Source organism: Danio rerio, chromosome 5 (assembly GCF_049306965.1).
Source record: "Danio rerio strain Tuebingen ecotype United States chromosome 5, GRCz12tu, whole genome shotgun sequence".
In the NCBI taxonomy this organism is placed as follows: domain Eukaryota; kingdom Metazoa; phylum Chordata; class Actinopteri; order Cypriniformes; family Danionidae; genus Danio; species Danio rerio.
Window position 1 is genome coordinate 78,464,095 of NC_133180.1, and position 18,493 is coordinate 78,482,587.

The 18,493-nt window shown below is 39.1% G+C and overlaps 3 protein-coding genes across 4 annotated transcripts in view; 1 reads left to right on the plus strand and 2 right to left on the minus strand.

Moving 5' to 3' along the window:
• On the minus strand, positions 1-14,111 carry thnsl2 (threonine synthase-like 2). 2 transcript variants are annotated; one of them, XM_068221305.2, is made up of 9 exons: positions 13,316-14,111; positions 9,376-9,599; positions 7,473-7,667; positions 6,823-6,975; positions 5,443-5,676; positions 1,497-1,645; positions 1,290-1,415; positions 911-1,065; positions 1-383 (listed from the first exon to the last, which is right to left on the minus strand). In XM_068221305.2, exons 2-9 carry the CDS (start codon positions 9,596-9,598, stop codon positions 188-190), a joined length of 1,431 nt encoding a protein of 476 aa, XP_068077406.1. In that variant the 5' UTR covers position 9,599; positions 13,316-14,111; the 3' UTR covers positions 1-187. The 2 variants fall into 2 exon arrangements, with proteins under 2 accessions (XP_068077406.1, NP_001032655.2); NM_001037566.2 differs by lacking the exon at positions 13,316-14,111 and adding an exon at positions 10,149-10,188 and having other exon boundaries at positions 4-383.
• On the plus strand, positions 12,938-16,331 carry fabp1a (fatty acid binding protein 1a, liver; the record flags this gene model as incomplete). Its single annotated transcript, NM_001044712.1, is given in 7 exon segments — positions 12,938-12,973; positions 13,327-13,400; positions 13,812-13,984; positions 14,214-14,303; positions 15,731-15,784; positions 15,812-15,819; positions 15,976-16,331. Coding segments are annotated over 4 exon segments (384 nt in total).
• The window catches only part of smyd1a (SET and MYND domain containing 1a), a 14,326-nt gene continuing 11,682 nt past the window's right edge, over positions 15,850-18,493 (minus strand). The window contains exons 9-10 of the mRNA NM_205540.2: positions 17,726-17,894; positions 15,850-16,081 (exon numbers count right to left, since the gene is read on the minus strand). Of these exons, the coding sequence (NP_991103.2) occupies positions 15,947-16,081; positions 17,726-17,894 (304 nt within the window). The 3' untranslated portion in view covers positions 15,850-15,946. The remainder of the gene's footprint in view (positions 16,082-17,725; positions 17,895-18,493) is intronic.

An 18,493-nucleotide genomic window follows, 5' to 3' on the forward strand; every position in this document is an offset into this window, starting at 1 on the left:
TTTTGTTAAAACTGGTTTACTATTAAAAACATCAACCAGAAACACTCAATCATTCAGAGACAGTGTTTCCTTACAGCTCTGCATAATCTCCCATCCACTGTGTTTCAATACATCACAGGTTCTACATGGGAACACAAAACGGGCCACTTCCCACACACCAGTTCCGCACACAGCAGTCGTGTGTGTTTCAGCTGTTTCTCCGCGAGCTGATGGACTCTATATGCCGTCTCAGTGTTTCCTCCCAGTCGTCTGAGCACTTCAGATCTGCGCAGCGCATCTCCAGCTGATCCAGAACCTGCAGAGACTCGGGGAGCTCCAGGGTCAGACCTGCTCTCTGAACCGCCTGCTGGAACTTATGCGGAGATGCAGTCGCTATACAGCATCTGAACACACACACACAAACACACACACACACACACACACTTAATCTAAATCTCAAACTATTGCAACTGTAGAATCACCACAACAAATCAGTTACTATAGTTGTAGTGTTACCATAGCAACTGTAGAATCGCCACAACAGATCAATTACTGTAGTTGTTGTGTTACCATAGCAACTGTAGAATCATCACGACAAATTAATTACTATAGTTTTTGTGTTACCAGAGCAACTGTACAATCGCCACAACAGATCAATTACTATAGTGGTTGTGTTACCATCGCAACAGTTGAATCACCACAACAGATCAATACTATAGTGGTTGCGTTACCGTAGCAACTGTAGAATTGCCACAACAGATTAATTACTATAGTTGTTGCGTTACCATAGCAACTGTAGAATCATCACAACAGATCAATTATTATAGTTTTTGCGTTACCATAGCAACTGTAGAAACACCACAATTTTTGTGTGCAGAATCACAAAAACAACTTATGTGTTGGTAATTGTGTGTGTGTGTGTGTGTGAGACCTGTTTTCTCCAGGCCTGACAGGACTCTGATAGTGTCTCCACACAGCGACAGCAGTGTGAGGACAGATGAGATAGTGATTGTCCTGCCAGCATCTCCTCATGGCCTCTAGTATCCCATCATCAGACACAGATCCAGACGACAACACTTCACTCAACTACAACAGCAGAGAGATGTATTGTCATGCACTGGGAGAAGCCACTGTGTTCTTTTTTCTTTTCTAATAAATGAGTTGCGCCTCAGAAGACGAACACTCAATGTGAGCATGCATTTTCAATATTTATGCACATCTTGGCATCTCAATCAAACAAGTTTAATGGGATAATCCAAAATGTGCAGAGAATAGTTGGATGTAAACATATAGACTGGCGTATTGTTGACCTGCTGATGGAGTGACGCAGGCAGGCTGAGTTTGTGTGTTTTCTGAAACTCCTCCATCAGGCTCTTCACCATCAGTCCATCTCCTCCTGACAGCAGCCAGAACACACGCTCCATGTTGTACGGGTCCTGAGAACACACACAGTTTAATACACACACACACACACACACACACACAGGAGAAGAACATAAGTAAACCTGAAGCGGCACCTGGATGTCGATGGCAGGAGCGAGTGTTTGAGTGACGGAGCTGGACATGGAGAAATCTCCACTCTGGACGGTGCGGTGGACGATATCGTTAGCATTCACCATGGCAACGAGCCGCAGAGGAACGCCCATCCGCTTCACAATAATCCCAGCTGAACAACAATCATGCAGACTAATGAGTGTAATAAAAGGTATAATAACAGGTCAACCCATCTACTCACTAGTCAACTAGTCAACTCATCTACTCACTAGTCAACATTTCTACTCACTAGTCAACATATCTACTCACTAGTGAACAGGTCAACTCATCTACTCACTAGTCAACTCATCTACTCACTAGTCAACTCATCTACTCACTAGTCAACATATCTACTCACTAGTCAAAAGGTCAACTCATCTACTCACTAGTCAACTCATCAACTCACTAGTCAACATATCTACTCACTAGTCAACATATCTACTCACTAGTCAACTCATCTACTCACTAGTCAACAGGTCAACTCATCTACTCACTAGTCAACAGGTCAACTCATCTACTCACTAGTCAACTCATCTACTCACTAGTCAACTCATCAACTCACTAGTCAACATATCTACTCACTGGTCAACATATCTACTCACTAGTCAACTCATCTACTCACTAGTCAACAGGTCAACTCATCTACTCACTAGTCAACTCATCTACTCACTAGTCAACTCATCAACTCACTAGTCAACATATCTACTCACTAGTCAACTCATCTACTCACTAGTCAACAGGTCAACTCATCTACTCACTAGTCAACTCATCAACTCACTAGTCAACATATCTACTCACTAGTCAACATATCTACTCACTAGTCAACTCATTTACTCACTAGTCAACTCATCTACTCACTAGTCAACAGGTCAACTCATCTACTCACTAGTAAACAGGTCAACTCATCTACTCACTAGTCAACTCATCAACTCACTAGTCAACATATCTACTCACTAGTCAACTCATCTACTCACTAGTCAACTCATCTACTCACTAGTCAACTCATGTACTCACTAGTCAACATATCTACTCACTAGTCAAAAGGTCAACTCATCTACTCACTAGTCAACTCATCAACTCACTAGTCAACATATCTACTCACTAGTCAACATATCTACTCACTAGTCAACTCATCTACTCACTAGTCAACAGGTCAACTCATCTACTCACTAGTCAACTCATCTACTCACTAGTCAACTCATCAACTCACTAGTCAACATATCTACTCACTAGTCAACTCATCTACTCACTAGTCAACTCATCTACTCACTAGTCAACATATCTACTCACTAGTGAACAGGTCAACTCATCTACTCACTAGTCAACTCATCTACTCACTAGTCAACTCATCTACTCACTAGTCAACATATCTACTCACTAGTCAAAAGGTCAACTCATCTACTCACTAGTCAACTCATCAACTCACTAGTCAACATATCTACTCACTAGTCAACATATCTACTCACTAGTCAACTCATCTACTCACTAGTCAACAGGTCAACTCATCTACTCACTAGTCAACTCATCTACTCACTAGTCAACTCATCAACTCACTAGTCAACATATCTACTCACTAGTCAACTCATCTACTCACTAGTCAACTCATCTACTCACTAGTCAACATATCTACTCACTAGTGAACAGGTCAACTCATCTACTCACTAGTCAACTCATCTACTCACTAGTCAACTCATCTACTCACTAGTCAACATATCTACTCACTAGTCAAAAGGTCAACTCATCTACTCACTAGTCAATAGGTCAACTCATCTACTCACTAGTCAACATATCTACTCACTAGTCAACATATCTACTCACTAGTCAACTCATCTACTCACTAGTCAACAGGTCAACTCATCTACTCACTAGTCAACTCATCTACTCACTAGTCAACTCATCAACTCACTAGTCAACATATCTACTCACTGGTCAACATATCTACTCACTAGTCAACTCATCTACTCACTAGTCAAAAGGTCAACTCATCTACTCACTAGTCAACAGGTCAACCCATCTACTCACTAGTCAACAGGTCAACTCATCTACTCACTAGTCAACTCATCTACTCACTAGTCAACATATCTACTCACTAGTCAAAAGGTCAACTCATCTACTCACTAGTCAACAGGTCAACCCATCTACTCACTAGTCAACTAGTCAACTCATCTACTCACTAGTCAACATTTCTACTCACTAGTCAACATATCTACTCACTAGTGAACAGGTCAACTCATCTACTCACTAGTCAACATATCTACTCACTAGTCAAAAGGTCAACTCATCTACTCACTAGTCAACTCATCAACTCACTAGTCAACATATCTACTCACTAGTCAACATATCTACTCACTAGTCAACTCATCTACTCACTAGTCAACAGGTCAACTCATCTACTCACTAGTCAACTCATCTACTCACTAGTCAACTCATCAACTCACTAGTCAACATATCTACTCACTGGTCAACATATCTACTCACTAGTCAACTCATCTACTCACTAGTCAACAGGTCAACTCATCTACTCACTAGTCAACTCATCTACTCACTAGTCAACTCATCAACTCACTAGTCAACATATCTACTCACTAGTCAACTCATCTACTCACTAGTCAACAGGTCAACTCATCTACTCACTAGTAAACAGGTCAACTCATCTACTCACTAGTCAACTCATCAACTCACTAGTCAACATATCTACTCACTAGTCAACATATCTACTCACTAGTCAACTCATTTACTCACTAGTCAACTCATCTACTCACTAGTCAACAGGTCAACTCATCTACTCACTAGTAAACAGGTCAACTCATCTACTCACTAGTCAACTCATCAACTCACTAGTCAACATATCTACTCACTAGTCAACTCATCTACTCACTAGTCAACAGGTCAACTCATCTACTCACTAGTCAACTCATCAACTCACTAGTCAACATATCTACTCACTAGTCAACATATCTACTCACTAGTCAACTCATTTACTCACTAGTCAACAGGTCAACTCATCTACTCACTAGTCAACTCATCTACTCACTAGTCAACATATCTACTCACTAGTCAAAAGGTCAACTCATCTACTCACTAGTCAATAGGTCAACTCATCTACTCACTAGTCAACTCATCAACTCACTAGTCAACATATCTACTCACTAGTCAACATATCTACTCACTAGTCAACTCATCTACTCACTAGTCAACAGGTCAACTCATCTACTCTCTAGTCAACTCATCTACTCACTAGTCAACTCATCTACTCACTAGTCAACTCATCAACTCACTAGTCAACATATCTACTCACTAGTCAACTCATCTACTCACTAGTCAACAGGTCAACTCATCTACTCACTAGTAAACAGGTCAACTCATCTACTCACTAGTCAACTCATCAACTCACTAGTCAACATATCTACTCACTAGTCAACATATCTACTCACTAGTCAACTCATTTACTCACTAGTCAACAGGTCAACTCATCTACTCACTAGTCAACTCATCTACTCACTAGTCAACTCATCAACTCACTAGTAAACAGGTCAACTCATCTACTCACTAGTCAACTCATCAACTCACTAGTCAACATATCTACTCACTAGTCCACATATCTACTCACTAGTCAACTCATCTACTCACTAGTCAACAGGTCAACTCATCTACTAACTAGTCAACTTATCTACTCACTAGTCAGCAGGTCAACTCATCTACTCACTAGTCAACTTATCTACTCACTAGTAAACAGGTAAACTCATCTACTCACTAGTCAACTCATCTACTCACTAGTCAACAGGTCAACTCATCTACTCACTAGTCAGCTTATCTAATCACTAATCATCATCACTCGCTAGTCAGCAGGCCATTATTAAACACATACCATATCATAAATAAATCCTTATTAATTAATATAAAGTGGCCCGGTGTGTGTGTGTGCTGCACCTGTGATGTTCCCCGCTCCCCCAGTAGGCACCAGCACCTCCAGCACAGGAAGTGTGTCTCCTTCAGGAAGTGATGGGGTGAGCTGCAGGTACGCGAACAGGAAGTGAGCCGTCTGAACCATGATCCTGGACCAGTTCACGGAGTTCAGACTCATCAGACGGTGCCGCTGAACCAGATCTGCATCCGCAAACAGCTTCCTCAGAGGAACGTCAATGTCATCAGACGTGCCGTCGGCTGCGGTACATAAAAACAAACACTACAGAGCACTTCAAATGTGTCATCACTGGATTATTTAAAAAACCCATCGCTTGCAAACCTGGGGAACCATCATTATGTTTAAAATGGTTGTGTAGTTTACACGATTATGCATGGTTTAACTCCTCCCCTTCTGTCTGACTTTATTCACTTTAAATCTGTAGAAGCAGAATAACAAGCGCTGTCGTTAGAGCTGGCTGCATTATTCTACTTAGGAAAACTGCTTTTGGTTGAGCTTGTTTATCTTTTGTAAAGATCACCAGCGATCCAGCCCTTGCAGATCTCTGGAGAACACTCACTGTGACCTGAACTATACATCTGTCCCTCAACCACACTACATATCCCATCATGCACCCCAGACACACCAGTTCCTGATCACCACTGATTGCAAACTCACAGCTGAAGTACATCATCATCAGACTACCTGGACTGTATATCACAATTTCGGGTGACACGGTGGTTCAGTGGTTAGCACTGTGACCTCTCAGCACTCAGGTCGCTGGTTTGAGTCTCGGCTGGGTCAGTTGGTGTTTCTGTGTGGAGTTTGCATGTTCTCCTTGTGTTGGCGTGGGTTTCCTCCGGGTGCTCCGGTTTCCCTCACAGTCCAAACACATGCGCTATAGGCGGATTGATGAACTAAATTGGCTGTAAAGTATAAGTGTGTGAATAAGTGTGTATGGGTTTTTCCCAGCACTGGGTTGCAGCTGGAAGGGCATCCGCTGTGTAAAACATATGCTGGAATACTTATCGGTTCATTCCGCAGTATTATCAGTTAATTCCCTGATAAATAAGAGACTAAAGAGACTAAGCCGAAGGAAAATGGATGAATGAAAGAACACCACACTTTCACACACACATTGCTGAGTCTTGTATCCTGTAAGTGATCATTTTCAAGCATTATCCTTGTCTTGCCTTACTGTGGTTTTGACTCTTGTTTTGTTTATTGTTTATGTTGTTTTTATGTTGTTTTGCCGCCTGTCCCGACCAACGACCCAACAGCACAACACACTTAATGAGATCTTTTGATTTTACTGTGTATTAATAAGTGTTGGTATTAGCATGAAGTTTTATGTTAACAAATAGAACGTTACTGTACACCGATTCCAATAGTATTGTTTTCTGCACCTGCAAACACGTGGACGTTTTCCGCTACGCTAGTGGTCATCTGTAGCTCCTGGATTTTAGTGATGCGTCCACGAGGAAAGACCACCACGATGTCCACCTCACGCAAACCCAACACACTCCTGATGGCGGAGCTGCCAGTGTCTCCAGACGTACCTGAGAATAAACACACCTGTGAATCTCCACCACAGCAGATCTGATGCTGAAATCTACACTGATAATAAGTTTTCAGGTGACGTCACAGCTTTATGAGAGCGCCCCCTGGTGGACAAAATACTATCATCAGTCTTCTGTTGACTGCAAAGTGATGGTCTGAGTGATGTTTCGCTTTATTTTTTAGACAAAAAGCCACATAATTATTGAGCAATATTAAGATTTAGCATTACTAACAGGTGAGAGACACACCTGAGCTGTGCTTCAGCAGAATTCCCTCAGAGAAAGATCAGGCAGAAAGCAGAATTGTAAGTATTTGTGCTGAATGTTAGCATCATTGACCCATAATAATCTATATTGCTGTACCTATCAGTGTGTTTGTGTGCTTTTTATACAGTTTCTACTGTAATTTGCAGGTTAATTGCACTTGAAATATTAATTGAGAGTCAACGTCTAAATAGCTGAAGTGAATGAATGTATGGTGCAGCTCTACTTCACACCGACGAGTATTGTGGCGCGCTGGCGATCTCTGCGCAGGAAGTACTGCAGGAAGTGAGCGGTGCAGGACATCGCCAGATCCTTAAACGCCAGCGTTTCTCCATGAAAGAGCTCTAGGATGGACAGCGAGTCCTTCAGCTGGACCAGTCTCACAGCGTCCGGCACCGAGAAGCTGGACAGAGCGCTGGACACCAGACCTACAGAATGCAAGAATAAAGGCTCGTTCACAACAAAGAGGAAAAATATGAGTGACCCCCCATTCACACTGTCATCATACTCATTTACCTGCAATGTGGTGACATTAAGAGCTCGAACTTAATGATCTAAGCACAAAGTCTAAAGCGGAAGGTGCAAAAGAAGCAAGGTTATGTCCGTCTGTTTTAAGGAGGGTAAAAATGGTCTGTGCACCAGGCACATGGTCTAAAATGGTTGTGCTTATTCTCTTAGACCCAATCCTAATTCTATTTTTACCCCAAAATTAGTTTTGTTCCTTGCAGCACAATATTTGACTGAATATTCATTAGTTGTGACATGTTAGGTCTCCTAGTCAATGCTATGAACAGGCAGTCACAGCAGACAGGGAGCATGCGAGAGATAGTGTGTGTGCATGTAAATGACATGGGCATATCTAATAGCTCATATAACACCTCTTTGCAAATCTGTTTGTAACCTCGAGATCACACAGAGGAATTAAGACTCTCAACTTTCACTTGATGCTATGATTACTACTGTGTTTGTGGGAAATGCATTTATTTTGAACAGAGATCAACACTGGCTGGAACTACCAGTGCATTAAACAGTTTTATAGCACACCTTACAGCCAATCAGAATCAAGAAAATCAACAGACCATGTAATAATATAACACTCATATATATTTGTATTCGTGCCAACAAAAGAGAAGAGTGCATATCTGCTTTACTTGTTGCATTACCCCCTTGTGACCAGTAGGAGTCCTCAGTGTTTCTAGCACACCTAACCAGTGAATGCAGCTTGTGTAATCTATCTAATCAAACATACAATTCAGCGATCGCATTCATTCATTTATTTTTGTTTTCGGCTTAGTCCCTTTATTAATCTGGGGTCGCCACAGTGGAATGAACCGCCAACTTATCCAGCACATGTTTTCGCAGTGGATGCCCTTCCAGCTGCAACAATCGCAATCAGTGTAGTGAAATACAAACAAACAGTAAACAGATTTAGTTAATAATCTTGTGTAAATCACCACTTGATTGCGCTCAAACACAAAACGCTATTGTTTTTTGTGCGTTTCACCCTCCAGCTGATCTCTGGGAATCTTTTTCTCTAAGATGATAACGGTACCCACTGTGCCACTGTTTCACCCTGCGCACCAGTTTAACTCGCATCTTTAGTTGGAAAAGTCTTCATCGTGACATGTAGTTATTGTAGGGAACTGCGTTATAAACTGGCCGACCAATCAGCTGTGCCTTAAGGAGCTGAACTTACAGTAAAACACCACTTGATGGCGCTCAAACACACACGCTTCTACTTCGGGATGAATGTTTTATGTGATACCACAATTTTTTGTACCAATTTATTTAGCATCTTTACATGGAAACACAGCGAAAGTCTTTACCGTAACGTTTATAGTGATCGTCAATCTCCATGTTAAAAACTGGCCGACCAATCAAACGTGGTTTAAGCAGTTGAAGTTACACTAAAACTCCATTTGATGGCGCTCAAATACTAAACAATTTAGTGCACCAGTTTAATTCACATCTTTAGATGGAAACACGGCTAAAGGCTTTATTGTAACATGTATAGTTATTGTATAGAACTGCGTTAAAAACTGGCCGACCAATCAGATGTGCTTAAGCAGCTGAAGTTACAGTAAAACACCAGTTGATGGCGCTCAAAACACTCGTTATGTGTGGTGTTTTCCTCACCCTCCAGCTGTTCTCGGGGGATCTCCTGCTCTGGGATGAAGAGTTCGCACACTTCGCACAGCAGCTGCCGGTACGACAGACGTCTCCAGCTACGCAGCGTTTCAGCAGAGAGCGACGGCAGATTCTCCGGCATGAACATTCCTCCGTCTGCGGCGTATCCGGAGAACAGCACATCTCTGAAGCTGCGGCCCTGAACGCCGGCACGGGTGCTGCAATAGCGCATCCTACAGGAACAACACTGCATTACACCCCTTACATCATCTCTGTTATTTCAGTGCAAATATTTAGAATTTTGTACATTTTAGTAATGTTTAATTAACATGACTGCTTGGCCATTACCTGTAAAAAAATATGTTTAGTATTTTTCTGTATAATTTGGAACATTTCTTAGTATTTTTTTTTGTAAACTACATTGATCCTGGTCCATATTCACTAACTTGATCATATTTTGTTCTGTTTATAATCTTAAGTTGTTTGTTTTCCTCAGAATTTACTCCAAACAAATCATTCAATGACTTCTAAAGTGAAAATAAAAGGCCTGTTGTGCAACAAAAATAAACCTGTCTCGTCTGCATCTGCTGTTTTACAGGTTAAAGATGAAGCTAAAGCAGCTTTTACTCCTCTACATTCATATTAATGTATGATTTATGCACTGGTGCATGTGTGATTTTAAAAGTAAGCAATGTTTTTCATGCTACAGATATTCTGTTGTATGATTTATTAGATGTTGTGCAGTCTGTCATACTATAAAACATCAGATTTATTAACATTACCTGCTGACTGCTGGTCTTCTCAATCACCAATGAATCTGATGAACTTTGCCTCAGTGTAGTTCACACCAACACAGGCGGGACTTAGTGAACCGGATGCAATTAAAGAGAATAAAAATCCCTCTGTTTATACTCTTCGCTGTGTATTTTCATAAATCTTTGCTGTCGTTTATCAGAAATCGTTTAAAGTATAACACAAACCGCTGCAGAAACAAAACCGACTCATGCGACTGTCATGTGATGTGCGTTACTTTTCGCAGCGCTGCTGTGAAGAGCCAATCACAACTGTTTCTGATTATTTACATATTTTTACGCAAAATAAGAATCATTCTTCATTAAACACAAACCCTAATACTGTTACAATACCAACAGCATAAAATCATATTTATAATAAAAAAATAACACAATTTTATAGACCTACAAGAGAATATTTACGGCGAGAGTCGAGTAACGTAGATAAATTAAATTTAAATGAGGCAAAATAACACCGAAGCTCGATAGTAGCCTGTGATCAAGTGATGATAACAAGATATTATTAATTTCTTTGAGACAATGATATTTTTATGGTAGCTCATGTTTCTGCAATCCCGGAAAGGACATACGAGATCTTTTATTAAACCTTATTTATATATTTTTTCCCTCAATGTTTTGATTGTCAATACCTTCGGGATATAAACATAAAGATGTGTTTAACTTCCAATTAGACAAACGTTTCCAAACCTTGGATACAAGTAATTCAATTATTATCTTATACAATTGTAATACAATTATTGAAAGTATATGAGTGTGTAAAGATATAATTAAACCAAATGCAGGAGTGTCAATGCAGTGCACATTGAAAATACCAATAAAAGCACATCTTCCTTCAGCTTAGTCCCTTTATTCATCAGGGGTCGCCACAGTGGAGTGAACCGCCAACTATTCCAGCATGTGTTTTACACAGCGGATTCCCTTCCAGCTGCAACCCAGTACTGGGAAACACCCATACACTCTCATTCACACACACTCATACACTACGGCCAGTGTAGTTGATCAGTTCCCCTATAGCGCATGTGTTTGGACTGTGGGGGAAACCGGAGCACCCGGAGGAAACCCACGCCAACACGGGGAGAACATGCAAACTCCACACAGAAACACCAACTGACCCAGCCGACACTCAAACCAGCGACCTTTTTGCTGTGAGGCAACAGTGCTAACCACTGAGTCACCGTGCTGAACGGTCACCTGTTTTTGAGATTAAAAATAAACACATACAAACAAATCTAAATCAATTCCTGTGGTCTTTTTAATTACTTCATAAATCCATAAACAAAATAAATCAGCAGTTAGAAAGGAGTTATTAAAACTAATATGTGTTGAAATAAAGGCGGCACGGTGGCTCAGTGGTTAGCACTGTGGCCTCACAGCAAGAAGGTCTCTGGTTACCAGCTGGGTCAGCTGGTGTTTCTGTGTGGAGTTTGCATGTTCTCCCCGTGTTGGTGTGGGTTTCCTTCGGGTGCTCCGGTTTCCCCCACAGTCCAAACACATGCGCTATAGTAGAATCAAACTAAATCAGGGTTTCTGCAGGTTTCTCAGAGTTATATGTAAGACTTTTCAGACATTTTTAAGACCTTAATGAATTAATTTTTAGACCCATAAAGGGCTAAATGCAAAAGATTTTTTTAATAGCCCAGATGGAAAAGATTTTATTTGCCCTATCAATTTACACTTAATTATAATACTTTTAATAATACAATAATAATTTAATAATACAATTTTTGCATTATTTTAGATTTTATTTCTTAGCAAAATATTTTGCATATTGTGTGAAATCAAGCAAGCTCTACATGTTCCCATACACTTTTATTCCAACATAAACTTAAAGAAAAATAAACAAACAAAAGTTTTAAAAACTATAATTAACTAAATGTATGCACAACAATCAGTCCAGGTCAGTATCCTCAGCAGTAAATACATGGAGCACTTTTAAACAAATGTAATAGTAAGGAAAATTATTTATCTTAAAAGTAAAATATTGCATTAATTTAAATAAAAGGTTTAATGTTTTATTGAGAGGATTGTGGGTGATTGTATGGGTTTTGGTCAGATTTGGTAGCAATACATGAACAAAGAAAAATTAAGACCTGTTTAAAACAGATTTAAGATCTCCAACACAATATTTCAGAACATTTAAGACTTTTTAAGGCCTAAAATTTAGATTTTGAGATTTAAGACATTTTAAGACCCTGCAGAAACCCTGTAAACTGGCCGAAATGTACGAGTATGTGTGTGATTGAGTGTGTATGGGTGTTTCCCAGTACTGGGTTGCAGCTAAAAAGGCATCCGCTTAGTAAAACGCATGCTAGAATATTTGGTGGTTCACTCAGCTGTGGCGATCCCTGATGAATAAAGGGACTCAGCTGAAGGAATATGAATGAATGAATCTTGCAAAACATCTGACATAATATTACAGTATATACTGCCATACGGCATAATAAATCAGTTATTAGAAACAAGCTATTAAAACCAGTATGTGTTGAAAAACATCTTCTCATAAATAAACAGCACTTGGGAATTATTTGAAACAAAAAATAATAATTAAAATGAATATACGTGAGAGTCGTGAGAAAGCGGAAACGTCTTGAGTTGTGTGCAACCTTTGGACATTTATTCCAGACTGGCGCATTTTCTCAGTGGCATAATCATAATCTGATCTGTCTTTATATAACGGTGTATTGTGCATTGATAGGTTTAAAGTCTGACGTAACAAACCCTCAAGGAGAAGAAAACCGCCTGTAGGAGCAAAACGCTGCATTTCTGCAGGATCTCCTGAAGCTGAACACACACACCACAGGTAAGAGTTCAGATTTAAAGACGCAGTACACCTAATAATCAAAATATCTGTCATCATTCAGTCTTGCTTTCAAGAGTTTCTTTCTTCTGTTGAACACTAATGAGGATATACCGAGGAATGCTGCATATATATATATATGCACACACACACTAAAAATATCTGCTAATTACAATTTCCAGTATTTTGCAAGTGTTTTACATTCATTTGTGGCTGTGAATTGCATTATGGAAAGTTGATCTCTGCTCTGTCGACTTTTGATGCTGAAAAAAAGAGACTTTTATAATGTAAGAAATCATGTTAGCAGAGTAAAGTCTGAGTAATAATGTGTTGTGTTTACCTTTGATTAATCAGGCTGATGGCGTTCACTGGGAAATATCAGCTGGAGTCTCACGAGAACTTTGAGGCGTTCATGAAGGCAGTCGGTGAGAGAAAAACACATCACTAATGCTTTTCTTGTCTTGTTTCTAGTCCAGCTAGCTAAACAATCTTAAATCAAGAAGCATTTTCTAGACAAGCACAAAATATTGTCTTGTTTTAAGAAATAATGAGTCAAAATAAACTTAGTTTTTTATTAAAACGAGCAAAATAATCTGACAAGGAGGTGAGAAAAACTAGATGATTTCACTTACACCATTGGCAGATTATTTTGCTTGTTTTAATGATAAACTCTCTTTATTTTGACTCATAATTTCTGAAAACAACACATTATTTCTTACTTCTTTCTCTAAAAATGCTTCTTGATGTGAGAATATTAGATATTTGGATTAGAAAGCAGGAAGTTCTCATCGGTATATCAGCATGCAGGCGTATTTCACAGCTTGGGTTTTCTCCAGGTGTGCCGGATGATGAGGTCGAGAAAGGCAAAGACATTAAGAGCATCTCTGAGATCCATCAGGACGGAAAAGACTTCAAGGTGACGGTGACGGCCGGAACTAAAGTCATTCTGTACTCCTTCACTGTGGGCGAGGAGTGTGAGCTGGAGACGTTCACTGGAGACAGAGCTAAAGTCAGTGTAGTCTGATCATCAACTATATTACTGTAGATCAACAACAACATAAACTCACATAACATTTACTGTAAAAAACAAACCCTAGTAGCTGTGGTTGCCAGTTTTTCACCATGAAAAATACAGTACAAACCATGCAAATCTTTTCAAATTTACACTATACATTTTTTACAGTGAGGTTTTGTGGAATTGATCAGTGTGTGTGTGTGTGTGTGTGTGTGTGTTTTAGACTGTGGTTCAAATGGATGGTAATAAGCTGACAGCGTTTGTCAAGGGGATTGAGTCTGTGACGGAGCTGGATGGAGACACTATCAGTAACGTAAGTCAACATCATCTCTTCATGGCAGACCAAATTAACCTAAAAAGCGCCCTCTTCATAACTGCTTTTTTATTAGTAAGAATGTTATTAGAGCTAATAGAGCTACTAAGAATGGTATTAGAGCGCTATATAATTATTATCTTTTACCAGAAAGAATGCAGAGAGATCTGTTATTGTGTTATTACAAGAATGGTATTGGAGAGCTCAATAATTGAATTTCTACTAGTTAAAAATGGTATTAGAGAGCTCTATAATTGAATTTTTACAGGATTTACAGCATTAGAGAGCTCTATTTTACAAGTAAGAATGGTATTGGAGAGCTTTATCATTGAATGTTTACCAGTAATAATGGTATTAGAGCTTTATAATTGATTTTTACTAGTTAAAATGGTATTAGAGAGCTCAATAATTGAATTTTACTGGTAAGAATGGTATGAGATAGCTCTATAATTGAAGTTCTACTAGTTAGAATGGTATTAGAGAGCTCAATAATTGAATTTTTACTAGTTAGAATGGTACTAGAGAGCTCTATAATTTAACTTTTACTAGTTAGAATGGTATCATTGAATTTCTACTAGTTGGACTGGTATTAGAGAGCTCAATAATTGAATTTCTACTACTTGGACTGGTATCATTGAATTTCTACTAGTGGGAATGTTATTAGAGAGCTCAATAATTGAATTTCTACTATGGTATTAGAGCTCAATTTTAGAATTTTACATTTAAGAATGTATTAAAGAGCTCTATAATTGATTTTTTACTAGTAAGAATGGTATTAGAGAGCTCTATCATTGAATTTCTACTAGTGAGAATGGTTTAAGAGAGCTCAACAGTTGAATTTCTATCATAGTATTAGAGGTCAATAATACAATTTTACTTTTAGGAATGGTATTAGAGAGCTCAATAATTAAATATTTACTATTAGGACTGGTATTATAGAGCTCTCCCATTTAATAAAAATATATATCTTTAATGTAGGTTTCTTCTAGTAAAATATAATTGTAGAGCTCTCCAACTGGAATTGTTAATAGTGAGAATTTAATTAAAGAGCTCCCTAAATGCTTTACCTAGTATAAATCCATTAGATCTGTAATTCTAATCAATGGAGGTCAACGGCGACATTACCAGTGAAAATGTAGTTATAGCGCTTTCTAATTGTGTTAATTACTACTAGTATGGATTGCATAATAGGGCTCTCTAAACATAATTGTTAGTATGAAGAACTGAATTCCAGAGCTCTCTAATAGTAACTATTAATAGTAAAAGATAAATGAACAGAGCTTTTTGTCAATGTTAAAATGAAAGATGAAAGGAGACTGAAAGCTGTGGACAGGTTTAAACATGTCAAACTTGACCATGTCTGAATTTGGGGTGTGTGATTAGTAACTCTGTGTACAGTTTAACCTAATTAACGTATCTGGTTTCAGACTCTCAGCTTTAATGGTATCGTCTACAAGAGGATCAGCAGACGCATCTCATGATCATCATCATCATCTTCATCTGTGTGTTTGTAAAGGTGATTCTCCTACAATCAATCACAACACAGCAGCATCTGCAGAAATGCATTTATTGCATGAATGATCGCATGTTTCTGAGTTTGTTCATGTGTGTGTGTGTGTGTGTGTGTGTGTGTGTGAGTGTGTTCATGCTTTGATCTGCACTTGTTCTCCAGCGACGCTCATGGGTTTGCTGGTGAGGGCGGCTTCACGCATGCTGTGATAAACATGTTCGTTCTGCTTGAACATGCGCAGCTCCATCTCTGTCTGCCTCCGCATCGCCTGAAAACACACACACACACACCAGCATCACACACACTCTTCTATATTCTTCTGCTATTGATGGGATCATGAACATGATTGATAGACTGTTTAGTTGCTTCATGGTGAGACAGCAAAGGTTAAATCAGTTTTTCATGCACTCTATACTGTATTTCAGACTAGCGGAGAATGCTGAATAGACCTGGATGTGTTTGTTGTTAAATGTTTGCATCTGTAGAGTTCAATGACAATAAATATCTTCAGTTTGAAACATTGTGAGTCAGAAATCTCCACTTCAGCAGCACAAACACACAACTTTATCCATTACATTATGATGCTGTGTATTGTTTGTTGGCGTGTATAATGGTGTGATTGTGAGTATTGTTGTGTGATGTGTTTATTATGGTGTGCAATATTGTGTGATGGTGTGGATTATGATTTGATGTGTGTGTATAATGTTGTGTATTGTGCTGTGATGGTGTGTATTATAGTGTGATGTTGAGTATAATAGTGTGTATTAATGTGTGATGGTGTGTATTAGTGTGATGTTGAGTACAATAGCGTGTGTTGATGTGTGATGGTGTGTATTATAGTGTGATGTTGAGTATAATAGTGTGTATTAATGTGTGATGGTGTGTATTACTGTGATGTTGAGTACAATAGCGTGTGTTGATGTGTGATGGTGTGTAATGTTATATGATGGTGTGTATTATAGTGTGATGTTGAGTATAATAGTGTGTATTAATGTGTGATGGTGTGTATTGGTTTATGATGGTGTGTATTATAGAGTAATGGTGTGTGTTATAGTGTAAAGTTAAGTATAATAGTGAGTATTAATATGTGATGGTGTATGTTTTAGTGTGATGGTATGTCTAATAGTGTGTATTGATGTGTGCAATAGTGTGTGTTGTTATACAATGGTGTGCAGCAACAGGTGTTGTACCTCCAGATCTCTGCTGATGGGGTGATGGTGTGTATCGATGTGTGATGGTGTGTGTTATAGTGTGTATTGGTGTTTGATGGTGTGCCGCAGCAGGTGTTGTACTTCCAAGTCTCTGCTGATGGTTTGTATTATAGCATGATGGCGTGTGCATTATAGTGTGATGATGTGTATTATAGTGTGATGGTGTGTATTATAGTGTGATGGTGTGTATTATAGTGTGATGGTGTGTGTATTATAGCATGATGGTGTGTATTATAGTGTGATGGTGTGTGTATTATAGCATGATAGTGTGTATTATAGTGTGATGGTGTGTATTAGAGTATGATAGTGTGTGTATTATAGCATGATGGTGTGTATTATAGCATGATGGTGTGTATTATAGTGTGATGGTGTGTATTATAGCATGATGGCGTGTGCATTATAGTGTGATGGTGTGTATTATAGTGTGATGGTGTGTATTATAGTGTGATGGTGTGTATTATAGCATGATGGTGTGTATTATAGTGTGATGGTGTGTGTATTATAGCATGATAGTGTGTATTATAGTGTGATGGTGTGTATTATAGTGTGATGGTGTGTATTATAGAATGATGGTGTGTATTATAGTATGATGGTGTGTATTAGCATGATGGTGTGTATTATAGTGTGATGGTGTGTGTATATTATAGCGTGATGGTGTGTATTATAGCTTGATGGTGTGTGTATTATAGCAGGGGTTGTACCTCCAGGTCTTTGCTGATAGGGTGATGTGGGCCGTGTGTGATCATCAGGATGCCGTACGCTCTGCAGATCAGCCCATGAGCTGCCTCTATCAGTCCAGCATGCCAGTGTGTGACGCCCGCTCTCATGATGGCCATGCCCAGCTGAGCGTTATTGGGGTGATAAAGCTTCCTGGAAGAGCAGGAGGAGGACAGCAGGTTATATAAGAGCTCTACAGTCAGGCTGCGTCTGAAACACTCCAGTATGCACTACATTTGAGTTTACAGCACGACCATTAGAATAGTGTGCTCTATATAGTGTGAATGTATTTCAGATGTTCTATCATGATCACATGACCTTCCTGCATCAGTGTCGCTTCACTCCCGTTCATGAATTCTCTCAAAGTGCATTATGGGATAGCATAGTCTCAATTAGATGCATACTTCAGAATCTACTACTACTACTGCTACAATATATTGCAAAATGATCATTATTGTGATCCTAATAATATATGCAATACATGTATCACGTATGTATATTAATTTTCATTTATTTTCTGCATTGGTTGTTTATTTAAATTTGACCAATCAGATAGAACTGTACTATCTTTAGCCCCGCCTCCCATGTAGTTGCTTTCTATTGGCTGTAGTGGCCCAAAGCTGAACCCAGAGCTGAAAATGATCATTAATGGCGGGAAAATGACAACAGCCAATCAGAGTCAGGATATCTGCGGAGGTTTTCACTCATTTACAGTGAATTACAGAGTACATTTTTGACCCTCAACACAGTTT